Below are 12,356 nucleotides of genomic sequence, written 5' to 3' on the forward strand. Positions count from 1 at the left end.
GCTCACACATTTACGTAAGTGCAAATTCCCTTCTTTCATGCCTCCGTGCAACCGAAAAAAAAAACCTCCATCACACGCAGGTTTCGTTTGCAACCACGTATATGAATTATCAACCCCCCCCTCCCCTCCGCATCCCTACACTCCCTCCTCACTCTCTTCTCTTCTCTTCTCAAACATTTCCTACATCATCTAATACGTTCCTCGCACCAAGCGCTCATACGTCTCCATCCTCGCTCCCGAGGATGACTATGCCTCGACCACCAAAACTGGCTAACGCCCCGCATTGTTACATGTTCTCTCACCCTCTGCCATTGTGCCCTCGCCACCAGGCGCTGTCCAAAACGCATATAACTTCCCACATTATTCGAAGCAGAAGAATGATGCTCAACATCCTCAGCTAACTTCACGGCAATGCGACGCGCCCCCGGTTCCATGTCCTCCAGTTCAGCACCCTTTTCAAATGAGGGTTCCGACACCGGAATCAGGCGGGAAACAGAAACAAATACAAGTGTCAGCGATGCAATCAGAATCGATGCAATCCACTGTTCTGCTCTCAACGGTACACACGACATAAACTCTTTTAAGACCTCCACGGCCAAAACCTGAAAACCCACACAACAAACCACGATAACCAAAAATGACTTTGAACGAATAAAAAGCCCTTCAAATACATTAACTTCATCATACACTTTGCGGGCATTAAACATATTAAATATGGTAAAGAAAATAAAAACGTTAAAAACAACAGTTGGAAGTTCCTTCCCCTTCGCCTTTAACCACTTACCACCATATTGGGTTAATAAAAGAACGCTAACAACCTGAACTACAGTAGCAGTCAGTATTGTCAACCACATTCGACGTGAGACAAGGGGAGCTCGGGGGGAAGACGGACCACGATTTAAGCAATCCTCTGTCGGTTGCTCCGTTGCGAGAGCGAGGGCCGCAAGTGTGTCCATAAGAAGATTTACCCATAACAGCTGTACAGTCGTTAACGGTGACATATCATGAGCAGACAAAAAAGAACCAACAAAAACAACAACAATAGAAGCAATATTAATAGAAAGTTGTAACTGCAGGAACTTGCGGATGTTGTCATTCACAGTCCGTCCCCAAACAACGGCACGCTGGACAGAACGGAAGTTGTCGTCTAAAAGCACAATATCACCGGACTTCACCGCTATATCCGTGCCACTGCGCATCACAAAACCCACATTTGCAAGACGCAGCGCAGGGGCGTCATTTGTCCCATCACCAGTCACAGCAACGACCTCACCACGGAGCATCAGCATCAGTACGAGCAGTTGCTTGTCCAGAGGCTGCGAACGCCCCATCACCATCATCCGGTCAAGAACAGGCCAGAACTTCTCCATGTTCGCCTCGTCACCATAAGTGTCATACACAAGGTTGCGGAAGTCCTTCCCAGTGAGCGCAAGATCACCACGCAGTCGATTGTAAATTCCACATTGCCGAGAAATTGCAACGGCTGTGTCGAGATTGTCACCCGTACACATCCTCACTGTCACTCCCGCACGCTGGCACATTCGCACAGCATCCACAACCTCTGGACGAAGCGGGTCCTGGATGCCTAATAGTGCAAGCCACACAAATGGTCCCTCGGGTTCCTCCTCGGGAACCGCACCGTCCGTACCGATACGCCCGTATGCCACGCCGATTGTGCGATTTGCGTCCCCCGCTATTGACCGTATCTGCGCAGTGATCATCTCAGTTACCTCCTCCGTCAGCGGCTCCTCACGACCCTCTGACGACAAGTATCGGTTGCACATGCCAAGCACACGATCAGAGCCCCCTTTCACGTACTGCATCACAACTCCATCCGCACCTGCAACCACAGCAGTCATAAACTTCCGTTCGCTCGTAAAAGGAAAGATGGCAAAGCCACGGCTGCGGTTTGTCATGCGTAACTTCTGGTGTGGAAGCTCCTTGTCATTACAACTACCCGGTACCGATATCAACACGCGATCCACAAAATCCAATATCGCTTGGTCAGTTTTGTTGCCCTTGTCGGTACGCCACGTCCATCGAGACAGTAAGTCAGACTCAGCTCCCACATTACCTGGTAAAAGCTCCTTCTCACTCGAACTATTCAGTGCAAGACCAAGCATTAGTAACGACTGTGCATCACTAGACACACCCTCCAGATTAACCGTGGACGAGGGATCTCCGGGATTCGAGACACGGAACCGCCGCATCCCAATGTAACCTTGTACCACAGTCATACGATTCTGAGTCAGCGTCCCAGTTTTATCACTACAAATCTGTGTTGCATTGCCCATTGTCTCACAAGCACACAAACGCCTCACCTGATTATTGTCCTTCTGCATCTGGCTCTGTGAGTACGCAAGAGCAATCGTCACCGCCAACGGCAAGCCCTCTGGCACTGCGACGACAACAATCGTCACACAAAGTAAAAAAATATCAAGAAACTTTTTTGCGCGTAACTCTTCTTTACCACGAAGAACGAGAAGGATGTAAAACAAAGAAAGCAGAGACATAAGTATCACTGCCGCTCCAATTCCTATCCGACCAATAAACCCAGCTAATTCGTCCAATCGCTCCTGCAAGGGAGTCGCCCTCGGTTCACCGTCGAGACGAGATTCCATTAGCAGCTTTCCACCAAAAGAAGACTCACCGACGGCGCACGCAAGAATGTAAGCATCCTCAGCCGTACTCACAACAGTCCCAGAAAGTAAGATTGGATGTTCGGCGCCTTTCTTTTTCAGATCATTCTCGCCAGTCACACTCGACTCATCAACAACAACACTCAAACCACGTACGTATAAACCATCTACAGGGATAACAAGACCCGGTGACAAGGACACAAGATCACCCACAACAATTTCTGTCACATCCACCGTAACCTTGTGACCATCACGAATGACGGAGATTGGCTGAGCAGAGTTCTCCTCCACAAGAGCACGGAATTTCAACTCCTTGCGGTAATCCTGAATAGACGATGCTGAGGTTACTGCAATCACGGCCATAAGAATGGCGGTGCCCTCTATCCAACCTGTCTTATAGTCAACCTTCTCGTGTCCGGGTTCCGGCACAGTTAACCCGAGGATAAGCGACACACATGCGGCAAGGGTCAAAAGTATGATCATGCGGTCACTCCATGCAGCTTTAAAAATCTTCCAGAATGTCAGCGGAGCCTCCTCAGGAAGCTCATTCCTCCCATACACAGCACGCCGATTCTCTACAGAAAAAGAGTCGATGCCATCTGTTATACTCGTGCCAAGTCGTTCGGCAATACCCTCAACGCCGCCAAGTTCCTCGTATAGGGGCTTAGCGTCACCGACGCAACTGAACAAGGTGTGAAGCTCTCCCTTAATCCCTATGCCGATACGATCTTCGAGCTCCACCTCCACTGCAACGGACCCATCACTTCTGGTAAGGCCAGTGGATAAAAACGCTTGCCTCTCTCGACCGCGGCCGGCAAGTGTACCGTAGTTCGAAGTGTCTTTTGGGGAAATCATCACTCCCTCAAAACTTTCCCTCCCACTCGGTCACACTTCGCGCAACCAAACGTTACTTTATCCTGTACTCGCTTTGGGCCACTCAACAACAATCCAGAAATATCACCTACCTGTATCGCAAATGACACCTAACGTTATTCTCATTATTTTTCAAAATTGCATTTGATATAATTGTTACAAGTCAATGAAGGGAAAGAAAGAGACAGGGAAAGGGAGTGACAGAAGTGTTCCTAAGTGGTTAATTGAACATGACTTTTGAGTCACGTAAGGAAAGAAAGGTGAACACAAAAGCATCCACTGGTCTTCCCCCTCCCTTTCTACACCTAATATTCCCTAATCGGCCTCTTCCGTTAATATTACCTGCGCGTCACCGAAAGTACAGAAGGGTGAAGTGGGGCCCCTTGCACAGACGTATGCGAACTGCCGGTTCACAGGCACACCATGAAACCATTAACCTTATCCTGTTTCTTACTTCACACAACAATTTCTCTTACGCTTACTTTCAGTCCGGCTGCTTCATCCTCATGAAGAAGCAGTTATGCACTTCCGCATTACTTGGTAATATTTGGTTGTTGTTATTGCTCCCCTTCGCTTTCATTTATCACCAATGACCACAGGCTGTTCACTGTAGAGTTGCTTCTCAGGTACATACCTACAGGTCACGTAGGAGTGATGAAATGAGAAGGGTACCATCGCACAGAGCCTCTAGATGCTGAGCCTGTTCCCTAAGTTGCACCAGTGCCAACATTGTGTCCACTCCACGTGCGGGGGGTACATTGTTTTCATCTCGCTGGTTTCTGGAAGTTTCCCGACTGAGTTTGCCCTCCAAATCACTTAAGTTTCGCTGTACAGACTCAAGGAGGGCAACCTTGTAATCAGCCATAGAATCAGAGTGATGTACTGTACTGTTGCTTGGCAACGGTGCGATATCAATGCCGTTTAGGCAAAAAAGTTGATAAGCATCCACCTCCACCTCCACCTTCACCTCGCGAAGCACACCTTGCTTGGGGACCGAACACGCACGCAGAAGCCGTGCTTCTTCCTGCATCCCACTCTTCTTGTCAGTCTTTTTGGTTTTTTTGTTCTTTCTGGAAAAGTCGAGAAATGCATCCGTCGGCACGAACGCACGAAGGTACAACTTACCCATTAGGCCGGTACGGAAGGGGTCGTAGACAAGAAGCACACTTGGGTGACCGTCAATTGCCAAGTTCGCCAACCGATCAGCTGTCACAACCGAGTAGGGATCATTCACACAAGCACTGGAAACAATGAAGTAACCTACGCTATAACTGTCTAGGCACTCCTTACGCAGCATCTCCTTTACTTTCTCGTACATCTTCTGCTGCTGTTTACTCTCGGCCGTGTCATCCCGCTCATCCTCTGCGTCACCAGAAGCTCCCAGGCTGGGAAGAACACTCGTGATGAGAATCGTATCCCCTTGTTGAACTCCACAAAGACGTCCGCCGACGGCACTGTGGCACGTGGCATCCTGCGAGAAGCTGCCGAGATGTGTGAGGGCGGGAAATGATATGCGAACTTTCTTCGCTGGCGGCAGTTCCACGTGAGAATCACTATCCTTCGCGAATATCGATTCGCCAGTGGGGGCGTCGTCGGAAACGACCTGAACCTGCGGAAAACCGTGAAACATTTTCGAGCAAGCGGCTCAAACGTGAAGCGATGGACCCTATCGGTGCTTATTTTAATACCTTAAAACCTGGAAGCCAATGAAGCAGTTTGTGTCCACATGGGGCGACGGCAGATAATAGCAACATTGAAATTGACAAGAAGAATAGGATGAAAGGAAATTTGTAACAATGAGCAAGACAGAAGAGAAGCTGCGGCATGCACAACTACGACGGTGGACCCATACACCAGCACACGAATCTCTGATAAATCTTGATCAATTTATAATACTCCGTAAACATTTTCCGCTCCCGAAGCTTCCCGGAGGTTTCGATAATGGCATACCTTAACGTGTCCTGTGCCCTTTCCTTCACCCCTCCGGAGGGTAAGAAAATAAAGCATCAAACACCAACCATCAAACCTAAAAAGAATAGTAAAATGATGACAAGAGGGGGGATAGTGTTAGGACATTTAAGATTTACACAAGAAGATGAAAACGCTGGTTGCTGTGAACAGAAAAAAAACAGAAAACGTATAAAATGGGACGAGTGAGCGGAAGCTAAAACAGTCGCTACGCAGCCCCTTCAATTTAAAAAGAGGAGTACGCAGAAGAATATGTAAGTGCGAAGCCCATTAGGAGCGTATGATACATAACATATTATGTATGCAAAAAGTAAAATAGCGAAAAATAACTTCTTTTCTCCTAAAAAAGGGAAAAAGAAAGCCAATGAAAAGAGAGAAGAGAAAAATGAACGGTGTCGTACACATTTTTTGTATCATTTTCTTTTTGATATTCTCTGTTGCCCCTCCTCGATGTCACGCGGAGCAAAGGGCCCACCATTCTTATGCATCCTCAGCCATCCACTCCAGTCCCTCACATCAACTGTCATACCACCGCAAAACAGGGACGAAACGCTTCAAATAAAAGATCTGAGAAATAACGAAATGGGGGGGGTGGAAATGATGCGGTAGGGCAGCAACGGTGGTGTTACCAAAAAATGACCGTGTGGAAGGAATCCACGCCAAGCTTCCGCACCGCAATTTATTATTAGAAAGAACGCAAAATAACAATAAAAGAGCTTACGAACGGGACTGGAGAACTCTTCATCCGATCCAAACAAATCATTTAGGAGGAAAAAGTTATTAAAAGATGAGGGGTAAGGTCAGGGTATAAAAGACAAACATTCATACCATCCTTAATGTGTCATAAAGTTGTCGGGTGGAGCCCCGTTTCATATCGCGATCCGTCCATGCGCGGCGGAATGCATTAACAACACGAGGTTTCTTCACATGCTCTGCCTGAAGTCTACGCCACCGCGACTGCGCACGCAACCGACCCGCAAGAAGCGAAGAGGCGTCACTTGTCCCGTCCGTCTCCCGCTGCCTCTGCTCCGCAGCCACCGAAACATCTTTGATGAGGCGAGAGGCACTACCGTCGACATTTCTACTATCTGGTATCAGTGCAAACACAGGTTCCCTGATGCTCACCACCCGGCTCAAAATACCCACAACAAGTGAAATGGCAGCAATACCGATACTTACACCCCATTGCTTGATCGAAAGGGGACGGACACCCATAAAGTCGTTAAAGGTGCAGATGGCCAACACTTGAAACGCAATGCACGAACCGACGACAACAATAAAAAATACCGACCGACCCATCCCTTCAAACACATTAAGTTCTCGGTACAATTTGCGACAATTTAACATGTGGAATATAGTGCCGAAAACAAAAACGTTGAATAGAAATGTTCGGTGCAAATGCTTGCCATTCTCATCCTCCCCAAAATACTTTCCACCAAACGTGAGCACAGAAAAGAAAGCAGTTAGCTGAACTGTGGCAACGGAAAAAATTGTGAACCACATTCGACGTGAGACAAGGGGAGCTCGGGGGGAAGACGGACCACGATTTAAGCAATCCTCTGTCGGTTGCTCCGTTGCGAGAGCAGGGGCCGCAAGTGTGTCCATAAGAAGATTTACCCATAACAGCTGTACAGTCGTTAACGGTGAAGACTTACCCTCCCTCACGAGGGTACCTACGACGGTTAATGAAAAACACACCAAATTCACCGTGAACTGTAACTGCAGGAACTTGCGGATGTTGTCATTCACAGTCCGCCCCCAAACAACGGCACGCTGGACGGAACGGAAGTTGTCGTCTAAAAGCACAATATCACCGGACTTCACCGCTATATCCGTGCCACTGCGCATCACAAAACCCACATTTGCAAGACGCAGCGCAGGGGCGTCATTTGTCCCATCACCAGTCACAGCAACGACCTCACCACGGAGCATCAGCATCAGTACGAGCAGTTGCTTGTCCAGAGGCTGCGAACGCCCCATCACCATCATCCGGTCAAGAACAGGCCAGAACTTCTCCATGTTCGCCTCGTCACCATAAGTGTCATACACAAGGTTGCGGAAGTCCTTCCCAGTGAGCGCAAGATCACCACGCAGTCGATTGTAAATTCCACATTGCCGAGAAATTGCAACGGCTGTGTCGAGATTGTCACCCGTACACATCCTCACTGTCACTCCCGCACGCTGGCACATTCGCACAGCATCCACAACCTCTGGACGAAGCGGGTCCTGGATGCCTAATAGTGCAAGCCACACAAATGGTCCCTCGGGTTCCTCCTCGGGAACCGCACCGTCCGTACCGATACGCCCGTATGCCACGCCGATTGTGCGATTTGCGTCCCCCGCTATTGACCGTATCTGCTCAGTGATCATCTCAGTTACCTCCTCCGTCAGCGGCTCCTCACGACCCTCTGACGACAAGTATCGGTTGCACATGCCAAGCACACGATCAGAGCCCCCTTTCACGTACTGCATCACAACTCCATCCGCACCTGCAACCACAGCAGTCATAAACTTCCGTTCGCTCGTAAAAGGAAAGATGGCAAAGCCACGGCTGCAGTTTGTCATGCGTAACTTCTGGTGTGGAAGCTCCTTGTCATTACAACTACCCGGTACCGATATCAACACGCGATCCACAAAATCCAATATCGCTTGGTCAGTTTTGTTGCCCTTGTCGGTACGCCACGTCCATCGAGACAGTAAGTCAGACTCAGCTCCCACATTACCTGGTAAAAGCTCCTTCTCACTCGAACTATTCAGTGCAAGACCAAGCATTAGTAACGACTGTGCATCACTAGACACACCCTCCAGATTAACCGTGGACGAGGGATCTCCGGGATTCGAGACACGGAACCGCCGCATCCCAATGTAACCTTGTACCACAGTCATACGATTCTGAGTCAGCGTCCCAGTTTTATCACTGCAAATCTGTGTTGCATTGCCCATTGTCTCACAAGCACACAAACGCCTCACCTGATTATTGTCCTTCTGCATCTGGCTCTGTGAGTACGCAAGAGCAATCGTCACCACCAATGGCAAGCCCTCTGGCACTGCAATAACAACAATCGTCACACAAAGTAGGAGAAAGTTCAGGAACTTCTTCGGGTAAAATTGTTGTTTGTTTGTAGCAATTCGCTCAATTTCGATGATACAAAGTACTATGAAAAAAAGAACGGCGGATATAATTGCAACTCGAGCGATGAAGCTAACTAAGTTTTGCGACCGCTCCTGCAAGGGAGTCGCCCTCGGTTCACCGTCGAGACGAGATTCCATTAGCAGCTTTCCACCAAAAGAAGACTCACCGACGGCGCACGCAAGAATGTAAGCATCCTCAGCCGTACTCACAACAGTCCCAGAAAGTAAGATTGGATGTTCGGCGCCTTTCTTTTTCAGATCATTCTCGCCAGTCACACTCGACTCATCAACAACAACACTCAAACCACGTACGTATAAACCATCTACAGGGATAACAAGACCCGGTGACAAGGACACAAGATCACCCACAACAATTTCTGTCACATCCACCGTAACCTTGTGACCATCACGAATGACGGAGATTGGCTGAGCAGAGTTCTCCTCCACAAGAGCACGGAATTTCAACTCCTTGCGGTAATCCTGAATAGACGATGCTGAGGTTACTGCAATCACGGCCATAAGAATGGCGGTGCCCTCTATCCAACCTGTCTTATAGTCAACCTTCTCGTGTCCGGGTTCCGGCACAGTTAACCCGAGGATAAGCGACACACATGCGGCAAGGGTCAAAAGTATGATCATGCGGTCACTCCATGCAGTTTTAAAAATCTTCCAGAATGTCAGCGGAGCCTCCTCAGGAAGCTCATTCCTCCCATACACAGCACGCCGATTCTCTACAGAAAAAGAGTCGATGCCATCTGTTATACTCGTGCCAAGTCGTTCGGCAATACCCTCAACGCCGCCAAGTTCCTCGTATAGGGGCTTAGCGTCACCGACGCAACTGAACAAGGTGTGAAGCTCTCCCTTAATCCCTATGCCGATACGATCTTCGAGCTCCACCTCCACTGCAACGGACCCATCACTTCTGGTAAGGCCAGTGGATAAAAACGCTTGCTTCTCTCGACCGCGGCCGGCAAGTGTACCGTAGTTCGAAGTGTCTTTTGGGGAAATCATCACTCCCTCAAAACTTTCCCTCCCACTCGGTCACACTTCGCGCAACCAAACGTTACTTTATCCTGTACTCGCTTTGGGCCACTCAACAACAATCCAGAAATATCACCTACCTGTATCGCAAATGACACCTAACGTTATTCTCATTATTTTTCAAAACTGCATTTGATATAATTGTTACAAGTCAATGAAGGGAAAGAAAGAGACAGGGAAAGGGAGTGACAGAAGTGTTCCTAAGTGGTTAATTGAACATGACTTTTGAGTCACGTAAGGAAAGAAAGGTGAACACAAAAGCATCCACTGGTCTTCCCCCTCCCTTTCTACACCTAATATTCCCTAATCGGCCTCTTCCGTTAATATTACCTGCGCGTCACCGAAAGTACAGAAGGGTGAAGTGGGGCCCCTTGCACAGACGTATGCGAACTGCCGGTTCACAGGCACACCATGAAACCATTAACCTTATCCTGTTTCTTACTTCACACAACAATTTCTCTTACGCTTACTTTCAGTCCGGCTGCTTCATCCTCATGAAGAAGCAGTTATGCACTTCCGCATTACTTGGTAATATTTGGTTGTTGTTATTGCTCCCCTTCGCTTTCATTTATCACCAATGACCACAGGCTGTTCACTGTAGAGTTGCTTCTCAGGTACATACCTACAGGTCACGTAGGAGTGATGAAATGAGAAGGGTACCATCGCACAGAGCCTCTAGATGCTGAGCCTGTTCCCTAAGTTGCACCAGTGCCAACATTGTGTCCACTCCACGTGCGGGGGGTACATTGTTTTCATCTCGCTGGTTTCTGGAAGTTTCCCGACTGAGTTTGCCCTCCAAATCACTTAAGTTTCGCTGTACAGACTCAAGGAGGGCAACCTTGTAATCAGCCATAGAATCAGAGTGATGTACTGTACTGTTGCTTGGCAACGGTGCGATATCAATGCCGTTTAGGCAAAAAAGTTGATAAGCATCCACCTCCACCTCCACCTTCACCTCGCGAAGCACACCTTGCTTGGGGACCGAACACGCACGCAGAAGCCGTGCTTCTTCCTGCATCCCACTCTTCTTGTCAGTCTTTTTGGTTTTTTTGTTCTTTCTGGAAAAGTCGAGAAATGCATCCGTCGGCACGAACGCACGAAGGTACAACTTACCCATTAGGCCGGTACGGAAGGGGTCGTAGACAAGAAGCACACTTGGGTGACCGTCAATTGCCAAGTTCGCCAACCGATCAGCTGTCACAACCGAGTAGGGATCATTCACACAAGCACTGGAAACAATGAAGTAACCTACGCTATAACTGTCTAGGCACTCCTTACGCAGCATCTCCTTTACTTTCTCGTACATCTTCTGCTGCTGTTTACTCTCGGCCGTGTCATCCCGCTCATCCTCTGCGTCACCAGAAGCTCCCAGGCTGGGAAGAACACTCGTGATGAGAATCGTATCCCCTTGTTGAACTCCACAAAGACGTCCGCCGACGGCACTGTGGCACGTGGCATCCTGCGAGAAGCTGCCGAGATGTGTGAGGGCGGGAAATGATATGCGAACTTTCTTCGCTGGCGGCAGTTCCACGTGAGAATCACTATCCTTCGCGAATATCGATTCGCCAGTGGGGGCGTCGTCGGAAACGACCTGAACCTGCGGAAAACCGTGAAACATTTTCGAGCAAGCGGCTCAAACGTGAAGCGATGGACCCTATCGGTGCTTCTCTCAACATACGCACCTAAAACCCGGAAGCCAATGAAGCAGTTTGTGTCCACATGGGGCGACGGCAGATAATAGCAACATTGAAATTGACAAGAAGAATAGGATGAAAGGAAATTTGTAACAATGAGCAAGACAGAAGAGAAGCTGCGGCATGCACAACTACGACGGTGGACCCATACACCAGCACACGAATCTCTGATAAATCTTGATCAATTTATCATACTCCGTAAACATTTTCCGCTCCCGAAGCTTCCCGGAGGTTTCGATAATGGCATACCTTAACGTGTCCTGTGCCCTTTCCTTCACCCCTCCGGAGGGTAAGAAAATAAAGCATCAAACACCAACCATCAAACCTAAAAAGAATAGTAAAATGATGACAAGAGGGGGGATAGTGTTAGGACATTTAAGATTTACACAAGAAGATGAAAACGCTGGTTGCTGTGAACAGAAAAAAAACAGAAAACGTATAAAATGGGACGAGTGAGCGGAAGCTAAAACAGTCGCTACGCAGCCCCTTCAATTTAAAAAGAGGAGTACGCAGAAGAATATGTAAGTGCGAAGCCCATTAGGAGCGTATGATACATAACATATTATGTATGCAAAAAGTAAAATAGCGAAAAATAACTTCTTTTCTCCTAAAAAAGGGAAAAAGAAAGCCAATGAAAAGAGAGAAGAGAAAAATGAACGGTGTCGTACACATTTTTTGTATCATTTTCTTTTTGATATTCTCTGTTGCCCCTCCTCGATGTCACGCGGAGCAAAGGGCCCACCATTCTTATGCATCCTCAGCCATCCACTCCAGTCCCTCACATCAACTGTCATACCACCGCAAAACAGGGACGAAACGCTTCAAATAAAAGATCTGAGAAATAACGAAATGGGGGGGGTGGAAATGATGCGGTAGGGCAGCAACGGTGGTGTTACCAAAAAATGACCGTGTGGAAGGAATCCACGCCAAGCTTCCGCACCGCAATTTATTATTAGAAAGAACGCAAAATAACAATAAAAGAGCTTACGAACGGGACTGGAGAACTCTT

The 12,356-nt window shown here is 48.2% G+C and overlaps 4 protein-coding genes across 4 annotated transcripts, besides 2 other annotated features; all 4 read right to left on the reverse strand.

Annotated features, from left to right (window-relative positions):
• Window positions 1-12,356: part of a sequence feature (sequence corresponds to BAC RPCI93-29O4) that runs on past both edges of the window.
• Window positions 114-171: a sequence feature (C-rich).
• Tb927.8.1160 (vacuolar-type Ca2+-ATPase, putative) lies at window positions 186-3,494 on the reverse strand (the record flags this gene model as incomplete). The annotated part of the gene is made up of 1 exon (XM_841860.1): window positions 186-3,494. One exon carries the CDS (start codon window positions 3,492-3,494, stop codon window positions 186-188), a length of 3,309 nt encoding a protein of 1,102 aa, XP_846953.1.
• Tb927.8.1170 (hypothetical protein, conserved) lies at window positions 4,147-5,142 on the reverse strand (the record flags this gene model as incomplete). The annotated part of the gene is made up of 1 exon (XM_841861.1): window positions 4,147-5,142. The coding sequence occupies one exon, from the start codon at window positions 5,140-5,142 to the stop codon at window positions 4,147-4,149; it is 996 nt and encodes a 331-aa protein (XP_846954.1).
• Tb927.8.1180 (vacuolar-type Ca2+-ATPase 1) lies at window positions 6,303-9,623 on the reverse strand (the record flags this gene model as incomplete). The annotated part of the gene is made up of 1 exon (XM_841862.1): window positions 6,303-9,623. The coding sequence occupies one exon, from the start codon at window positions 9,621-9,623 to the stop codon at window positions 6,303-6,305; it is 3,321 nt and encodes a 1,106-aa protein (XP_846955.1).
• Window positions 10,276-11,271, reverse strand: Tb927.8.1190 (hypothetical protein, conserved; the record flags this gene model as incomplete). Its single annotated transcript, XM_841863.1, has 1 exon — window positions 10,276-11,271. The coding sequence occupies one exon, from the start codon at window positions 11,269-11,271 to the stop codon at window positions 10,276-10,278; it is 996 nt and encodes a 331-aa protein (XP_846956.1).

Source organism: Trypanosoma brucei, chromosome 8 (assembly GCF_000002445.2).
Source record: "Trypanosoma brucei brucei TREU927 chromosome 8, complete sequence".
Classification (NCBI taxonomy): domain Eukaryota; phylum Euglenozoa; class Kinetoplastea; order Trypanosomatida; family Trypanosomatidae; genus Trypanosoma; species Trypanosoma brucei.